The sequence below is a fragment of the Echiichthys vipera genome (genome assembly GCF_963691815.1).
Source record: "Echiichthys vipera genome assembly, chromosome: 12".
Classification (NCBI taxonomy): Eukaryota; Metazoa; Chordata; class Actinopteri; order Perciformes; family Trachinidae; genus Echiichthys; species Echiichthys vipera.
Genome location: NC_139837.1, coordinates 19,315,602 through 19,332,828, shown reverse-complemented (window position 1 = coordinate 19,332,828; position 17,227 = coordinate 19,315,602). Strand labels below are relative to the sequence as shown.

General features: G+C 44.2%; 4 protein-coding genes across 5 annotated transcripts; 2 read left to right on the top strand and 2 right to left on the bottom strand.

Annotated features, from left to right (window-relative positions):
• The first annotated feature begins 185 nt into the window (after window positions 1–185).
• gjb10 (gap junction protein beta 10) lies at window positions 186–2,277 on the top strand. Of its 2 annotated transcripts, none has more exons than XM_083923860.1 (2): window positions 186–288; window positions 690–2,277. In XM_083923860.1, the coding sequence occupies exon 2, from the start codon at window positions 790–792 to the stop codon at window positions 1,576–1,578; it is 789 nt and encodes a 262-aa protein (XP_083779986.1). In that variant the 5' UTR covers window positions 186–288; window positions 690–789; the 3' UTR covers window positions 1,579–2,277. The 2 variants fall into 2 exon arrangements, with proteins under 2 accessions (XP_083779986.1, XP_083779987.1); XM_083923861.1 differs by having other exon boundaries at window positions 251–288; window positions 757–2,277.
• A 2,979-nt stretch (window positions 2,278–5,256) lies between these two features.
• Window positions 5,257–8,199, top strand: gjb3 (gap junction protein beta 3). The gene is made up of 2 exons (XM_083924642.1): window positions 5,257–5,395; window positions 6,065–8,199. Exon 2 carries the CDS (start codon window positions 6,135–6,137, stop codon window positions 6,990–6,992), a length of 858 nt encoding a protein of 285 aa, XP_083780768.1. The 5' UTR covers window positions 5,257–5,395; window positions 6,065–6,134; the 3' UTR covers window positions 6,993–8,199.
• A 324-nt stretch (window positions 8,200–8,523) lies between these two features.
• Window positions 8,524–12,322, bottom strand: hmgcl (3-hydroxy-3-methylglutaryl-CoA lyase). Its single transcript, XM_083923677.1, has 9 exons — window positions 12,221–12,322; window positions 11,925–12,008; window positions 11,593–11,700; window positions 11,395–11,490; window positions 11,111–11,259; window positions 10,945–11,008; window positions 10,665–10,853; window positions 10,420–10,545; window positions 8,524–9,694 (listed from the first exon to the last, which is right to left on the bottom strand). Exons 1-9 carry the CDS (start codon window positions 12,314–12,316, stop codon window positions 9,593–9,595), a joined length of 1,014 nt encoding a protein of 337 aa, XP_083779803.1. The 5' UTR covers window positions 12,317–12,322; the 3' UTR covers window positions 8,524–9,592.
• A 1,845-nt stretch (window positions 12,323–14,167) lies between these two features.
• On the bottom strand, window positions 14,168–17,121 carry zbtb8a (zinc finger and BTB domain containing 8A; the record flags this gene model as incomplete). The annotated part of the gene is made up of 4 exons (XM_083924612.1): window positions 17,021–17,121; window positions 14,959–15,833; window positions 14,684–14,853; window positions 14,168–14,485 (listed from the first exon to the last, which is right to left on the bottom strand). The coding sequence occupies exons 1-4, from the start codon at window positions 17,083–17,085 to the stop codon at window positions 14,168–14,170; spliced, it is 1,428 nt and encodes a 475-aa protein (XP_083780738.1). The 5' UTR covers window positions 17,086–17,121.
• Between the last annotated feature and the right edge of the window lie 106 nt (window positions 17,122–17,227).

Below are 17,227 nucleotides of genomic sequence, written 5' to 3'. Positions count from 1 at the left end.
TTGACCACGTGTCATATTTTCTACAGATGATCCATATTTAACTAAATAAATAGAAGATCCAACATCGCCCTTAGCCTCACTTAATTAGACAAACAGCACACATATTTGGTGCGGTGGAGCTGCCACACCTGAGCAGGTTGAGTGGAGAGCGAAGACACTCCAGGCCAACAACTCCACCCCCTCCACTCCCGTCCTGTTGAGAAATCTACTGAGATTCTCATCGGTGAGCTTCATCCAAAGCCTGTTCCTCCGCTCCGACACTGAACCCTCAACAACAGCGTTTCAACTGTAAGTATTCAAATCCATATGTAAAGTACTGAATAAGATAATAACGCGAAGTTGTTCGGAGTTACCCGATTGATCAGGTTTTAGACGAGGATATTGTGGATACGCGCATTTGCGCAGTGAATGTAGAAACTTTCCCGTAGTTGTTCGGAAGTGAATGGCTGATTAAATACGACCTATCTGACTGTCTCACAACAGCGACAGATTAAAAAAAGCTTCTGCTCATGTGACAAAGTCTCTTTAATAAAAGTTTTGGGGCACTTTTGCTTATTTTACTCTAATACTTTTTCGTGTTAAAGATATGTAAACACGTTTTTTTCTGTATAGTTCCACCTCAGTTTGTTTATTTGTTGTCTTGGCCCTCTTCTATATCTGTGATAGAACTGTTTTTCTTTTTGTCTTAGGCTGTTAGATACCAGAGATTAGTCTGTGCCGCTTCAGCTGAAAAGAGCGTCCTCTGTCTTCCATCAGCAGGAGGAGAAGACAGACTGAACAAACCTCGTCATGAACTGGGCATTCCTCCAGGGCCTCCTCAGTGGGGTGAACAAATACTCCACAGCCTTCGGCCGAGTGTGGCTCTCTATCGTTTTCCTCTTCAGAGTCTTGGTGTTTGTGGTGGCAGCAGAGAAGGTATGGGGAGACGAACAGAAAGACTTCAAATGCAACACGGCTCAACCGGGTTGCCACAACGTCTGCTATGACCACTTCTTCCCTGTCTCCCACGTCCGGCTGTGGGCCCTGCAGCTCATCTTCGTCACCTGCCCCTCTCTCCTGGTGGTGATGCACGTGGCCTACAGGGACGACAGGGAACGAAAGCACAAGCTCAAGTACGGCGAGAACTGCCGCCGTCTCTACCAGAATACGGGCAAGAAGCGCGGAGGCCTGTGGTGGACCTACGTCCTCACATTGGTCTTCAAAATAGGTGTGGACGCCACCTTTGTCTACCTCCTGTACCACATCTACGAGGGTTACGACTTCCCCTCGCTCATCAAGTGTGAGCAGAAGCCCTGTCCCAACAAGGTGGACTGCTTCATCGCTCGGCCCACTGAGAAACGGATCTTCACCATCTTCATGGTGGTCACCAGCCTGGCCTGCATCCTCCTCTCTATTTTCGAAATCCTCTACCTGGTTGGCAAGCGCTGCCGTGAATGTTTCTCCTCGTTCCACAACTCTCGCCAAGTCATGACCAACACGCTGTCCACTGGAAGCAGCATGATGGAGTCAAATAGTCTAAAGGGGCCTGGCAAAACCCCCGAGACGCCTGCTCCTTCATACCGTGTTGCCATATCTTGAGGTACTGAGAGTACAGGCAAAGACTTAATGAAAAACAGTGTCGTGGGAGAGGAAATGGGCCCCTCCTCCCTCTGCGGACACTTCCTTAAGAGACTTGTATGCAGACATTTGTGTGCTCAGAGACTGAACTGCGATGGAAGTAGTTCTTTACTGTTTTTGTGTACTGAATTTGAAATATTGGACCACAATGAATATGTTTCATGGATCTGGAATGTGCTCACTGTTGTGGGTTTGGATCAGAGACATTTTTTTTTTTACAATGAAGTTCAGCCCTTGCAGAGAAAAAGCGAGTGTGTAATTCAGATTTATCCTCGAGGCCAATTACATGAGTCACTCCATGGTTTGGAGATGGTTTTACAAACACATGTGGTTAACTGTGTAAAGTTTTCCTTTTGCTCAGCGCCCAGCCCCGAAATGTTCAGTTGAAGCTGCTTTTCCCTTCACTCACATGTTCATATCTGACTCTGTGTGAATACTATTTATCAAAAGGTTTGAAAGATGTCACTGTCACTGTTCTGACCTGTTTAGAAACGGCTTCCTTTTACACAGGCAGAAGAGAGCGATGAAGTCAAAATGCCGTGTTGTAAACACTGTTGTTAATAATATGAGGATGTGCATATTTCACAGCCTTGAGGGGCAGTGTGGCTGCATAGTTGTTAATAATATTTTTCATTAAAGATAATTTTCATGTTTCAATAATGTGTTTTCTTTCTTTATAAGTTCAAGGGAAGTTTAGAGAGGTCCATATAAGCCAACCATAGCAAGCACTGTCATTTGTTCAAGCATAGGAAATACAGATAAAGGATTTCCTGATTGACTTTCTTTCTCCTTCTAGTTTTTCCATGTGTTTTATAACACCCTACCTCCCCATTGGCGCACAGATTTCTCCGTTGCTAGGAGCAGCGCCCTCATTGTTTAGGTAGATTGGTACGTTGAGAAGGGCAGAGGAGGAGTCTCCCACTCCTCTGTTTGAATCATCCATACTAATGGGTGTGGACCCACCCAGTGTAGGAATTTGTCGGTCCACGCAACCTCTGAATGGATCTTTCCAGTATTTACACTGCAGCTTGATGTGACAGTAAAAACACAGATTTTCTACTCCACTCTTCATGGTGTACCAGATATTTTCACTCTGCTCTGCTGAGGTTTTGAGATATCTGCCTCTGAAACTTGTAAAACTCAAACAGCAAAGTGTCTTTCCACTTCAGCACCACTGTCAATAGATTTCATAGGAACCATTAATGTCTATTTTAGTAGACAGTAGTTCGGATGAACTTAACAAGAGAGGTCTGTTAATGATCACGGTAACTACGCACTGTTTTCGGGAAGGACGAGCTGCTGCTGGAATGTCATTTTTTCACCTCTACTGTATAGGGGTATGGGGTTGGGGTGGGGGGTGGGGGTGGGGGTTGTCACAGATGGATATCTGCATCCACAAGGAAGAAGTGGAAAAAACAGGTTTTTGTTTGTGACTCAAGAGAGCTTTATTATTATTATTACTTCCTTATGCAAGTACACAGCAGAGATGTGATTTCCTTTCTCTAGGGCCAATGGTACTGCGATTCAGTTCATCATCATGTTTATATTGTAACATCAAATATAAGGTATAACAAGCTCTGAAAATATGTTCGCTTTAGTATGCAGTTCTCTCTCTGTTAGTCCTTCTGTTTGCCCAGTTCGACAGGGTGGTCCTATAAATGAGCCCACAATTAGAGAGATCCTCCCAACTCTTCTCGGATAGCATTTCTCTTCTGGCCCCAGCCTTCTCTGCTCTGCCACATTTGCTTCCTTTCACAGTACCAGAAGTGAAAAGTGATGTGTTTATCCTGTTGTTTTGATATGTCTTGTTGAGACTTGCAGCTGGCAGAGGTTGAGTCATGGGGTGCATTCCTCCAGGTGTGTCCCTGCAGCAGACTGCCTGGACCAGTTCTTCATCTGGAGCCAACGTCTCCCCCCTCCCCCTCTCCGATTCAGTTATTGTCGGCTGAACTGCTGTAAATGCAGCGAGTACAAATGTTGTGTTCACGTGCTCAAAGCTTTACGCCGCAGATGAACTTTCCTGAAAAGCACAGCTGCAGTTGATACTTCTAACAATATTCTGAGAGTTTTAGCTCCTGGCTGCAAGAGTTTGAGATGAAGTGTTTCATTTAGAGAATCATAATCTCTTTATAGTGTTACTTTTCCCTCTTGGTGTTAGAAGAAGTCGGCCTTTTATATCATCAAACGTGTTGAGTATTTGCACACAGGTGGAAATATGAGCATAATATGTAAAGGGACTCTTTCTAAACGCATTCCAATATGTAAACAGATGATTTAACTACTTGCCTGTAACCAGAGAACTGAACTGCTGTCCGCATCAGTTTCTAGTCTAATCTTTTCAGTTACAGTTATAACTTATGTTACTTAAAGAACTCTTTTTGAAGAGCACTTCCTTATCTTCTTAGAAGTTTTTGTCTAAGCTGTAAGCCGGAAAAAAAGCCCATTGAGACATTGTATGTGATTGTGCTGGAGCAATACAAATAACTCTGACTTGACTTGAGACTGATGATATATGAGCAAGTCTTTTATCCGTTTAAATAATGTAAACAGGATTCAATATTCTGAACACAGGCAAGAACTGGCAAGCTCTGACACAGCTATGGCATTCTGAACAATGCTGATATTTGATATCCCATACAGGATCTGAGGACTTAAATTCATCTGCAAACATCTAATAATGGTTCGTGTTCCCTACAGAACAAAGTCTTATCTGTAAAGAAAAATAGGTTCGGTTGTGAAAGCAGGCAGAATCAAAGCTCATCTGACAATGAAGAAGAGCTCAAAAGCGCTCATGAATTGTGACAGTGTTATCTGAGTAGAGCTTGGTCTTAGAAAGAATGAAGGAAACACAATATGGCTTTTTGGAACTATTGTGGGTGTGTGTGTGTGTGTGTAATAAAGAATTGATAAATTAAAAGTGCCGTAATTAAGTGTTAGAGGAACAAGGAAATTTTATATTTTTCTGGGTGTATGACAACAAATCTCCCTGTGTGATCTGATTTCCCCACTCTGACCAGCCAACTCAGATCCCAGGAAGAATGTTGCCTCACACTCGTCATCATACTACTGGAGACTTGCATCAAGACAAGGCTGCTGAGGACATGCACAACAACAAAAAAGCATTCACCTTAGGGTGTGTCTACCTCTTACGAACACTGAAGTACTCAGAAACATGTTGGGGCAGGGAGACAGCCCATCCTGGAAACACTGAGTATAATAACAATGGTTTTAAATATGTTGTCTTGAAATCTAATTGGCGCAAACACCGCTTAGAGGATGCTTTGCTTCATTTAACTCGGTCTGAGAACTTGATTGTTCATGTGTAGGTCCATGTCCAAATCTCACTCAGAGTACCTGGAGACGGTTTTTGTCTGTGATCTATGATGTCAAAATATTTGATTTGCCACCTAACACTGGGGTGAGAGAGAGAGAGAGAGAGAGAGAGAGACAGAGAGAGAGAGAGAGAGAGAGAGAGAGAGAGAGAGAGAGAGAGAGAGAGAGAGAGAGAGAGAGAGAGAGAGAGAGAGAGAGAGAGAGAGAGAGAGAGAGAGAGAGACAGAGGGAGGAAGGGAGGGAGTGGGGAACATCTGGGGTAGCTCCAGTCTTTCTTCTTTAACCACACCCACAGGCGCATTTCTCAACACTGCGCTCCTCTACCTGTCGAGGGGACCCAAATCTGTGCGTTAAAGGACTACAACGAAAGCAAAGCGGCAAGAAATCCCCGGAAATATATGTCAACGCGCTTCTTTCAATGTAAAATGGACTAATACTTATTTTGGTAAGTGAAAAACTCGCTGTAATTAACTTTTGATGTGAAGATATGTTCGTAAAGTTCTCGTTTTAGCCAATTGAGTTGATTTGTCGGCAGTCTAGAAAACGGTGAATAATCCCTGGTGGATATAGAAGAGTCTCGTGTCGCGAAAGAAACAAAATAAATCAAGAAAATATGTCTAAAGAACGCAAAGAGCATGTGCGTAAAAGGCTGTTGTTTTTTTAGACCCGTACACATTCAGAGGGCTGAAGTGTGATTTTTATGTTAACACACAGACAACACAAGGCTGATAGTATTTGCTTTGTCTCTTAAATAAATATGTGTACAAAAGTTGGGAAGTACTGTTTTCTTAAACCCATATAAACTCTGGGTGTGTTAATAACGTTCGTCCAACTTGTTTCCCTGCCTGGACGGTTTGGCTGGAGGCCTTCACATAACTGTGTGTTATTTAGTGGTCGTTGCTGGTAGGACTGATAAATGAGGCCTGTGGGAGATGTTTTAACACTAAATCAGCGCTGGAAGATAAATGAGCCATTCAACAAGTCAGAATGAAAGGTTATGTGTCATTGAAGCCACCTGGAGTAAAGTGTGACACCACAGACAGACAGAGTAAAAGCAGAAGACTCAGCAGACAGTGAAAACATGTTCACCTATTCTTCATTCTGCCTCATCCAGGTTTGAAGATAAACTACTATCAGCAAGAGAGGAACTCCAGACAAGCGCTATTTGACTTCCAGCCAAGGACATGGACTGGAAGACCTTCCAAGCCCTCCTCAGTGGGGTCAACAAGTATTCCACTGCGTTTGGGCGGGTATGGCTGTCCGTGGTGTTTGTGTTCAGGGTGATGGTGTACGTGGTGGCAGCAGAGCGAGTTTGGGGTGACGAGCAGAAGGACTTCGACTGCAACACCAAGCAGCCGGGCTGCGCAAACGTCTGCTACGACCACTTCTTTCCCATCTCCCACATCCGCCTGTGGGCCCTGCAGCTCATCTTCGTCACCTGCCCGTCCTTCATGGTGGTCATGCATGTGGCGTACCGTGACGACCGTGAGCGCAAGCACAGAGCGAAGCACGGAGAGGAGAGCAAACTGTACAATAACACGGGCAAGAAACATGGGGGCTTGTGGTGGACTTATCTGATCAGCCTCTTCGTAAAGACGGGCATCGAGGTGTCCTTCCTCTACATCCTCCACCGCATCTACGACAGCTTCTACCTGCCAAGACTGGTCAAGTGTGCAGTGGATCCTTGCCCAAACCTTGTGGACTGTTACATTGGCCACCCCACCGAGAAGAAGGTCTTCACCTACTTCATGGTCGGAGCTTCAGGCCTCTGCATCGTCCTGAACATCTGCGAGATCATTTATCTCATCGCCAAACGCTTTGTGCGAATCGGAAACAAGATCAAGAGGCGCAATCGCAACCTACCCATGCATCACGACGACTACAACAAGGACACCTTTAACAACTGCGACAAGAATACGTTGAAGAGGGACCTGATGGAAAATCCTCCATCCTTTAGGAGTGCAGTCAAGGCATCACAGAGGCTATCTGGACTCAAATTTGAAGAGGTTCGGGCCTCTGCTCCTAATCTATCGAGTTCATGAGCCAAAATCCGGCTCAAGAGATGAGCAGTGCTTGGGTTAGAACTCAGCGACAAACCTCAGCAAACAGACTCAGAACTATGAGCCAGACTAAAGTGTGTGTCAGACCCTGACAGCTGAGTCATCACTTCTGGATTCATCCCGTGGGCCCCCGTGTCCACATCTAAGACTCTTTTTGAGAGCATGAACTTTGGTTTCCATGTCAACATCCACAATATTTAAAAGTCAGCTAGAGCCAAATTGATTAGTTAATATGTGGGTTTTTCTTTTTTCTTTTTTTCAAATACAAGGTCTGTGTGCCTTTCCAACTTCACCCCTTCACCCATATTAGAACATTCCTGTGAGGTTTCTCTGTCCTTTTTGTGATTGGAGTTTTGACATGGGAGGAGAAGGAAATGAAAGCCTCACATAAGGAGAAAGGACACACCTGGCAGAGGTATTCACCCTCCCTGCCAGTGTATAGAGTGGTGCGTCAGGGCGCTCTGTTGTCACTGAATGCACATTTCAGTGATCTCTTATTTAACTGAACTGATGTCTTCACCATTTGTGTCCTGTTGTTGTTGAAGAATGGTAAAAAAAAAAATCTGCATTGGAGTGTGGACACTCCAAAGCCAGAGTTGTGGCTGAGTAATACTTGAAGGTGTGCAAACTGGCCAAAAAGAGAGAGTTTAACTGCATTTATTTAATAGTTTCAGATAACGCATATATCATTGGTATATTTCTTTATCTAAAACACTGGCGGACATATGCTCAGTCTCGGGTTTATGCTGCACAGTCACACGCTGTACATAGACTGCCTGTGTTTTGACGTGCTTGTACACAAGCTCGCCTCATCCAAGACCACTGTTGATTGAATAAAGCGAAAGGAATGCTGCTGTTTAATTCTGTCGGTAGAGCTGGAGCACAGAGGAGGAAGAGGGAGGAAGTTTGTAAAAACAGATGACTCATTGAACTTTTACACATTTTTGTGAGTCCTTAATCATCCAATGTGGAAATCGAGTGGAAACGATTCTATGCACTTGTTAATAATGTAATTTTTACAAAACTAAATATATTAAATTTATTGAATGTGTGTTTCTATTTGGTGTTTTAACAGTAAAAGTTGCTAATTGATGCCTTGTGTTAATTGTATGTAATATTGTTTCTCTAACAAGCTTGTTCCCACGATACTGTCTGATGATCCCTATTTAAAGAGCTGAATTTTTCCATTGCTGCTGACTCATAACCAAGTTTCTTACACCTACGATCACCAGGCTCGCATGCTTATTAGCATTTGTCCATTTGAATGAACTGAGTCATTGTGAAATGTTATTCTTCTCTCTGATACCCGTGAAACATGTTTCGAAGTGCTGCCGAGCTCTGCGGTAAGAATCTCAGTCTGCCTGACAAACTTGTCAGTCGGGTTTTAACAAGGTGCAGCAAAGAAAAGAGTTTGTTTATTCAGAATCATTTACGCAACAAACTGCAAAATCACTACAGAGGTTGTAAAAGATTAACGCTCACTGTTGTGCCTTCTATGGTTTTTAAATTCTTTTTACACACAATTTGCACAACTGATGTGAGTGTAAAAGGGCAGCGATTCAATTTTTCAATTTTTGATAGTAGTAATCTTCCTTTATACACTGTTCAGCAATTTGTAATGCCTAAAATGATGTTTCACAGCCTGTATATTCATCACAATGCAATATAAGATAAGGTGCATATTTTACATAATTTATGAAATTTATTTTTTAAATCTAGTTGGTTATGTACATATTGAAATTGGGGAGAGATTTAAAAATAAATACACAGCACACAAAAAATTTTCACAAGCCAGTACAATGCTCAAGTCTATAAGGACTGATTCAACAGACGCTCACTATATAGAGAATTAACTGGAGACAGTGATCACAGCATACAGAGGATGATGGAAGTCCACACAACTCTACTGTCTTGCTGACATCCACAGTTTAGAGTTTATATATCCTTCTGACATCTCTACTGGTGTATTTATTATCATAAACAAACCCTATGTTCCAATACCAAAACTATCATAATATATAGTATGCCAGAAAATGATTAAATGTGTCCCAATCCGTAATATGTCAAATACAGTCTACCAAAATACCAGGATGTCCTACTGCATCCAGTCAGATTTTGCAGTATGCAAGCCAGCATGGTTTTCAGGCAATTCTGACCCACAATCCTTTGCGCAGTGAAAATGCAATACATAGTAAAAAGTAAAAAGAAAAGGTACGTGATCTGGAACTCAGTCAAAGTCTGTGCTTCACTTTGGTCCACCCACAGCCAAGAAAGGAATATAAGCACACTATTACAGGTGAGACATTTAGGAGGATCTGTAGGATTAGACTGGCTTTACATAAGGCACTGTTCCAGCTATAATGCTATCATGTAGTGAATATCTAATCAGATGTTGTATTCTAAACAAAGGGAGGGTTCAGTACCATCTAAATCTGAAAGCAACATTCTCATACCAGGAGAGGATAAATTAAACTAAAATTAGATATGGAAAACTGAACATGGAGAGGATGATAATGATGATGATGGCTCATGGTTACGCTTCAGTGTACAGTCTGTGTAAGAGCCTGTGGTTTGGCTTTTGCCTACAGCTTGCAGGTGGCCTGTGCCACTTTGGAGTTGGTCTTTCTGTTGAGGGTTCGACAGATGAAGGCTCCAGCATCCATCAGCTTTGAGAGGTCCACACCCTGAGATGAGGACAAAAAAGTCAGAGGGTTAAACTTGAGGGAGATCACATCGTACACAATAACTAAAACTGACAACTAGGGGTGCACTGACACTGTCCATCCGTACCGTGCCCAAGCACGTGTCACGGCTAAAGTCTAGTTCGTTTGACCAGTGTGAGTGCAACCGTAAGGCACCTAGTGTGCCGTTTGCCGACCACGGCCCGTTTGGGAGAGGTGGGCTTTTCTAAAGCACGCTTGCACATGTACTAGCACGAGGCCTACGGCGGTTCTGACGTCATTTTATGTGGGCCTGTTTGGAAAAAAAAAGGGACGGACCATGCACGGACATTTAAAACAATGGCGGCGAAAGGTTCACGTTGGTGTGATGCGGAGGTGGAGTGTTTACTTCAGATTTGGTCAGATGAAAATATTCAAAAACAGTCGACAAGACGCACAAAAACTGCGAGGTCTATGGAAAGATTTGTAAACAAAGCGACGCATCGCGATGATGTCAATCAATGCGTGTGACGTGTTACGGCGTGATGACGTATAGGCAGGCAAGAAGCATTCGCGCCGAGGCCCAGGCAGTGTGATTACAAATGTGCCTGGGCCGCATTTGGTTAGGAGGGGGGGACAAGTACCTAAAGCACGAGGCACGGTACGGATGGACAGTGTGAGAGCGCCCTTAATCTCCCGTTCTATGAAAGACAGGGGACGCTGAAGAGAAACAATGTGTGACTTCTTACTGTTTGAATCCCAAGTCCATGCAGCATATACACTACATCTTCAGTAGCAACATTCCCAGAAGCCCCCTGAGCATAGGGACAGCCACCCAGTCCGGCTACTGATGAGTCTACCACACTGATGCCCATCTGCAAAACAAAAATATTAACTGAAGTTAACACTACGCCAACAACAGATAACCTACATGAAAGTGCATGGACAAGGTTTTTTTTTAAATAGCATTAAAAGAATCGGAAACGGGCCTGACCTGCAAGGCTACGAGGATGTTAGCCAGGGCCTGGCCGTAGGTATCATGGCAGTGCACTGCCAAGGCATTAACTGGCACCTCTCTGCTAACCGCCTCCAGCATTTCACTCATGCTACCTGGAGTCCCCACTCCAATAGTGTCACCCAGAGAGATCTCATAGCAGCCCATGGAGTACAGACGCTTAGCTACCTGCAAGATAGAGTCAAAGCTTGACCTTGTTGCATTAGCGACAGTGCTTACATTGTGCCAGTTTAGGTAATGTAAACAAGTGAGAACTTACATGTGCAACTTTTTCAGGTGCCACCTTGCCTTCATACGGGCATCCAAGGACACATGACACATAACTGCGGTGACAAGAAACAGAGAAGAAACCCATGCAAAAATCAAACTCCAATTCCAATGATTTATACGTTTGTTGACAGTCAAGAGCGAGCCAGTAAACCTACCCTCTAACTGGCACACCAGCCTCTTTAGCAGCCTTCATAACCTCATCAAAGCGCTGTAAACTCTCGTCCACTGAGCAGTTTATGTTCTTCTTACTGAACAGCTCAGATGCCGCACCAAATATGGCTACCTCTGATGCTCCTGCCTGCACCTGTAGTGAGTGAGAGCAAAGGAAAGACATTTTTAAATACTCTGACACATCACCTTCAGTGTAAGAAGCAGGGTATTCACTATGTCAAATGTAGATTTAGGGAAAGTTTGTCAGAATATGATGCTGGACACTCACAGCAGCCTGGAAACCCTTTAGATTGGGGGTGAGGACCGGGTAAGACACTCCAGGTGTCCTACTGATCCCCTTCATCACCTCCACTTGGTCTGCCATCTGGGCAAAGATGAGAGAAACCAATTGCTGGAGAAAACTACTCAGACACACTGCAGTTAGTTTCTGTACCACATGAATGGCTCTTAGGAGAACTAAACTCACCTGGGGAACCCATTTTGGAGATACGAAGCTGGTGGCTTCAATGACTGGCAGCCCTGACGCTGACAACATGTCAATCAAATGAATTTTAGTCTCTGTTGGCACGATTGTCTGAGAGCGGAAGCAGCAAAGCAACAGGATGAGGAACACTTCAAAAACTCTGACACACACCGTAACTGAGATGGTATCATGTGGTTACACAATGCTTGAGCTATGCACCTGCTCTGTCTCGATACACGGATGATTCACATCAGTGAGCAGTGTGAGCAGAGACTTTATACATTTCCTGGTTACATTAACTGCTCTGTAATCCACCAATTGTTCCCACTTATTACCTTTTCATTCTGAAGACCATCTCTGGGTCCCACCTCCACTATTTTCACTTTGTCTGGAAGAGCTCGACCTGATCTTACGCCGGCCTGCACAAACATGCACACACAAACAAACATTTTATACAGTTATTGGAAATAACTGACCTGTTAAGACTGGTAAGTTAACAGCTGTCCAGGTTACCAACTACAGTATGTTAGATTAACCGTAGAGGACACTCACAGCGGGCTGACAGACACTACCTGCCAACTAAACGTGCACAACACAATCTTCTGGAAGATAAAAGCACAATTAAACTCACCGTTTTGACCTTTGCCGCTGAGCTGAACGCCACATACTGCTGTCCCATTACTGAGCTTAAAGTGCCTCTGTTGACAAGTCTCATGACGGCCGCCATGACACTCCAGCCTCCAGTCTGACGTCATTTATCCTCGAGAGCAGGAAGAACTGGAGAGTTGACCAAAAGAACCGCAATGGCGCCATCTATGGGCCGGAAATGTGAACTTTGGTTTATTTAATATATTCATTGTAATGAAACGTAATTACCATATAAGCATGGATGGATCACTGAACGGGCCTACCGGGCACAGGTCCATAAAGTCGTTGGCCCTGACTCATAAAATGTTGCCATAAAAGTATCACAAAGAAATGATTAATGACCTCAAGTATACACAAAACGACCAAAAATCACCACAAGGACACATCAAATGACTATAGGGATGCAAAACGACCACTACGAGATGACTGAAAACAGACACAAAACGAACAAAGAGAGACCAAAAATGACAACAAAGAAACGCAAAAATGATTTAAAATAGATGCAGAACCACCACAAAAACATGTAAAATAACTAAAAATAGATGCAAAACATTCACAGAGATGTAAAACAATTACAAATACATACAAAACAACTAAAACCATAGAGAAACGAAGTGAATACATATAAAACCATCTAAAAATAAGTGCACAATAACCACAAAGAGACCCCAAATTATTACAAAACGACTAAAAGCTGACTCTTTGCATGTGGGTGTCTTGTTCCTGCATAGATAGAGTGTGTGTGTGCGTGTGTGTGTGTGTGGGGGCTCTTACATGTCTGTGCCCAGGGGCCCATTGTCTTATAATTCGTCCATGTATACATTTTAAACATCGGCTCACAATCCACCCATGATAACATATACCTCTATGTTTTTAATGCTTTCCTAATGTTGACATCACTTGGACTCAAATCAACATGAAAGACATTTCTTTTGCTATCTGACTGTGAAGTTTTGGTCAAATTGTCTTATAAAGATGTCGACTATACTTCATATGCAGAGATGCCACAATTAGGCACAAAGTGACAGAATTGAATTAACTGAGTCTTGATTAAACACTGACAACGAGAGATTTGTGCCACATGCTGCACAAGATTGCTGGAATAATACTGTATAAAATAACTATAATAATAATTATAGTTATTATTAAAGATTGTGCCACTTGTTGCTGTTCATGGGGAATTATTGGGTCCTGGAAATCAGTAATTACATATCTGATAAACTCTTAAATGACATAAAACAATGAAAATAAAGACACAGAAAAGTATAAAAATATCTTTAATGTGTCAAAAAGTAAAAAAAGAAAACATAACAAATAAATTATAATTGGTTTTACATCATAGTGCATATCATAATTAAACAATCAAATAAAGAATTGCAAACGTGCTTTCAACTTTCCCTACAGGGAGTAGGGAAATAGCAGTAGAGTCATTATTCTGTCCCGCTTTTATCAAAGCAGAGAGTCTCGAAATGTAGCGAAGGTGTAATTCCATGCATATGAATAAACATCTTTGAAAGAGTTATCATTAAACTATATTTGAAGCAAAGGAAACATTGAATATGCATGCTTTGGATACTGCATATGTTTATGGAGCTTACCAAAAAGCATTCCATTTTGTCACAAAGGTCAACATCTCATTGGAAAGAAAGACTTCATATACGTAAATGTGTGTATTTACATTAGGGATGACATATTTTATGCATAAATTGTCTTGCATGGCTTTAGCACACATACACGCGCGCACGCACACGCACACGCACACACACACACACACACACACACACACACACACACACACACACACACACACACACACACACACACACACACACACACACACACACACACATACACACACATACACACACACACACACACACACACACACACATACACACAAACACACACACACACACACTTTGGCTCCATTTCACTCCAGCTCCTCGTCACTGTCGTCCACTTGTTGGATGATGAGGTCGGCCCCCGAGTCCTCGGCCAGGTCGTCGTCATCGGTTACCATCCAGCTCCTCTTGCTGTCCCCCTCCTCCTCCCCGTCCACCCCCAGTAACAGAGCTGGCCCCTCATTGGCCCCATCTAGACTGTCCATTGGGATGTTATCACAATCCACTTCCTGGATGCACGCGGCGCACATGCGGTAGCGTCGTGTGCCCTCACACACTACATGCCCCGTCTCCTCCGTCACCTGACACTTACACTTCCTGCACACAAGCTTCCTGGCTTGATGGATCTGTGCAGAAACAAAACATGTTACAATGTTATTCACTGTTTCTGTAGCTGTATGGGTATGAGTAGGTGGTTGTATACGCACAAGAAAACAATGCATCTTTTGTTTTTCCAACCCTGGAGTGTAAGCTTTGTCGCTATTTCTGAAGCTGTCAAACTAATAATAAATAACTTTGAACCGCCTGGTTTTAAATAAACATACCGTCTCAAAATGGCTACGAAGATGCTCGAGGCGAGTAAAACGTTTATTGCAGGCCTGACAGGGGTATGGCCTCTCTCCAGTGTGGCAGCGCAAGTGACGCTTCAGGTCAGCCTTCCTCTTCACCGTGTGTGTGCAAAAGGGGCATTTAAAGCGCATAATGGGGTTGGAGTCTGCAAAGAAGAAGAGAGTCAGTCTACCGTTGATGCTATTCCTTTTTCTCACTTCTATAGATAACTATTGTCTTTTTCTATTGTCTTGCATAGAGTCCAACTCACCTCTATTGAAGTGTCCAATAACACCCACAATAGGTGGCAGGGTAGCATACAGCTCTTCTGCCTTTTCAGCCTTTTGTGTCCTCGCCTCCTCGATGGTTAAGTTTTCAGGTTGGTTAGAGCGAGTGCTGTTGGATAATCTCCTCTTGGTTCCCCCTTTACCTCGCCGGCGCTCTGATCCAGGCAAGGTGTAAAGTGGGTCCTGAGGGTCCTGCAGGTCTTCTGCTTCTGCTTTGATATCATTAGCAGGGCTGCTTGGGTTTGTCTTTAGGGCTGAAATCGACAACTCATGGTCTGGGTCCTTGCTCATAAAGCTAGACTGGGATCTTGAGTTGTCCCGGGTCCAGAGGGCTGGTGGTGGGCTGACAGAGCTGGGGCCATGCTGCTGCTGCTCTGAGGTCTCTTCCCCTGCACCACTGGTGAAACTGCAGGTCTCAGACAAACTGAGGCAGCGGTCACTGTCTTCATCTTTCACACTAATGTCCAAGGAGGATTTGATGAAGTTCTTGCAGTAGTTGATGACATTGTTCATCTGCAAGTAGCTGGCTGCAGACATCACCTCAATCACATTGTGACTGGAGAGGTCCAGCTGGCCCGAGTAGATGAAATCCAGGATGACCGTGAAGGTTTCAGGGCTGAAGACGTCAAAGGTGGCGTTGACGGAGTCGGACAGCCCGTCGGGCCCCTGGGACAGCAGCATGCGGAAGTAGCCACTGCTGGCGAACAGGACGTTGCGGTGGGCCCTGAAGAGCTGGCCCTCCACCAGCACACTGCAGTCACAGAAAAGCTCCTGCCGGCGCTGCTGGTTGAGCTGCTTCAGCAGGCTGCTTTGGTGAGCCACTGTGATGTCGGCCGTGTTGAACCACCTCTGAGGCTGCCTGCAGGAGACAACATGTGATAGCACTCACTCGGCTTGTGCATGCAGCATAGACTTGTTCTGCAAGAAAATAATAGATCATACAGGCCTTATGGACATTCATTACTCAAACTGAGACACTTACATCTTCATGATCCTGAATTAACAAGCTAAGACTCTCTTTATAGGCTATGCATACATAATATACGATTTCAATTCTACACTTAAGGAGGGAAACCTCTACAGACCCCAAATACTAAAACCAGTGACACCCCATTAATTTAGCTGTCAAATCTGCCGTCTTTGTTTCTGTACTGGACTATCTCCATCAACCATCCACCCCCCATACTTGATTCTGCACTGTGATTGGCTGGATGAGCCTTCAATCAAATTCTTCTTCTAATGGATACACCCGACTCCAGTCAGAGAGCGTCGGGTGGCAAAACCCTGTAATCATCCCTGAGAGAAGCGAAAGCTAATATGATATATCTGATATTATAAACACAGCAGACACAGCAGAAGACAGTCATGTAACCGGGCAGGTCAACCAAAGATAGTAAAAAAATGCCGCAACAGCAATGTGCAATAGTTCTTCTTTTTTTATAGTAACCTATTTAGCCATGTCTTCATGTAGACTAAATTACAAGCATTCATTTTTAATTATGCGATGCTTGCTCATATGGCTCCACAGCGCCCGATAGCCAATGATGCAACGCCCGCCCGCAAGACTCTTTAGTGCACCTCATGTCACGAAACCAGGTCTAGTATCTTAACCGGGCTATTCTCCCTTGATCCAGGCATCAGTCGACCTACAAAACGGCATGAGAGTGCTGCAGTCCTGCGAGAGAAAAGCGGGCAGCGGCGCACCAGAGCAGCCCAGTCTGTCCTGGAGCGACGCCCACTTCAGGCTCCAGCCAGCACCACACAATAGAAAAATAGACACAAACCTCCAGCAACTGTTCATGCTGCGAGCTGACAAATCAATGTATTCACATGTTACATTACATTAGGGATCAGACGCGCTAATACACCCGTTTTCATCTTCAAGACCACCCCCACTTCTCGCCGGAGGTCCGGAGCGCAGCGAGCAGCGGGGAGGATTTACCCTGCTGCCCAAACCCAGCGACTCTTTCCCAGGCGTGAGGTGTCGGTAGGACCCGCTTACGCCCCACGCCGTTGATACCCCTAACAAAACCCCTCGATACTCACTGGTGAGTTGATTCACCCGGCGCCCGATAGAGTCTACTCGCCCCCAAGTCTGCCACCATTTCCATTTTTTTATTTTCCTTTGCCTTTTTTCCCCCCGTACAGGGTCCACAGTCAGGCACTTCCTGCTCAGCCCTAAAGACCGAAACCCGGCTAGAGCGACTGGAGCACTGTGCTGACGTGGGTGTTTATTAACTGGGTGCCCGAGGG

Bases quoted from the DNA above. Each gene is read 5' to 3' on its own strand.
- hmgcl (XM_083923677.1), bottom strand. From the start codon at position 12,316: ATGGCGGCCGTCATGAGACTTGTCAACAGAGGCACTTTAAGCTCAGTA. The intron at 11,491-11,592 runs GTGAGTTTAGTT...ATCTTTGCCCAG, and splicing joins CTCCAAAATGGGTTCCCCAG to ATGGCAGACCAAGTGGAGGT. The intron at 10,854-10,944 runs GTAAGTTCTCAC...TCTATCTTGCAG, and splicing joins CACCTGAAAAAGTTGCACAT to GTAGCTAAGCGTCTGTACTC.
- gjb3 (XM_083924642.1), top strand. From the start codon at position 6,135: ATGGACTGGAAGACCTTCCAAGCCCTCCTCAGTGGGGTCAACAAGTAT.
- gjb10 (XM_083923860.1), top strand. From the start codon at position 790: ATGAACTGGGCATTCCTCCAGGGCCTCCTCAGTGGGGTGAACAAATAC.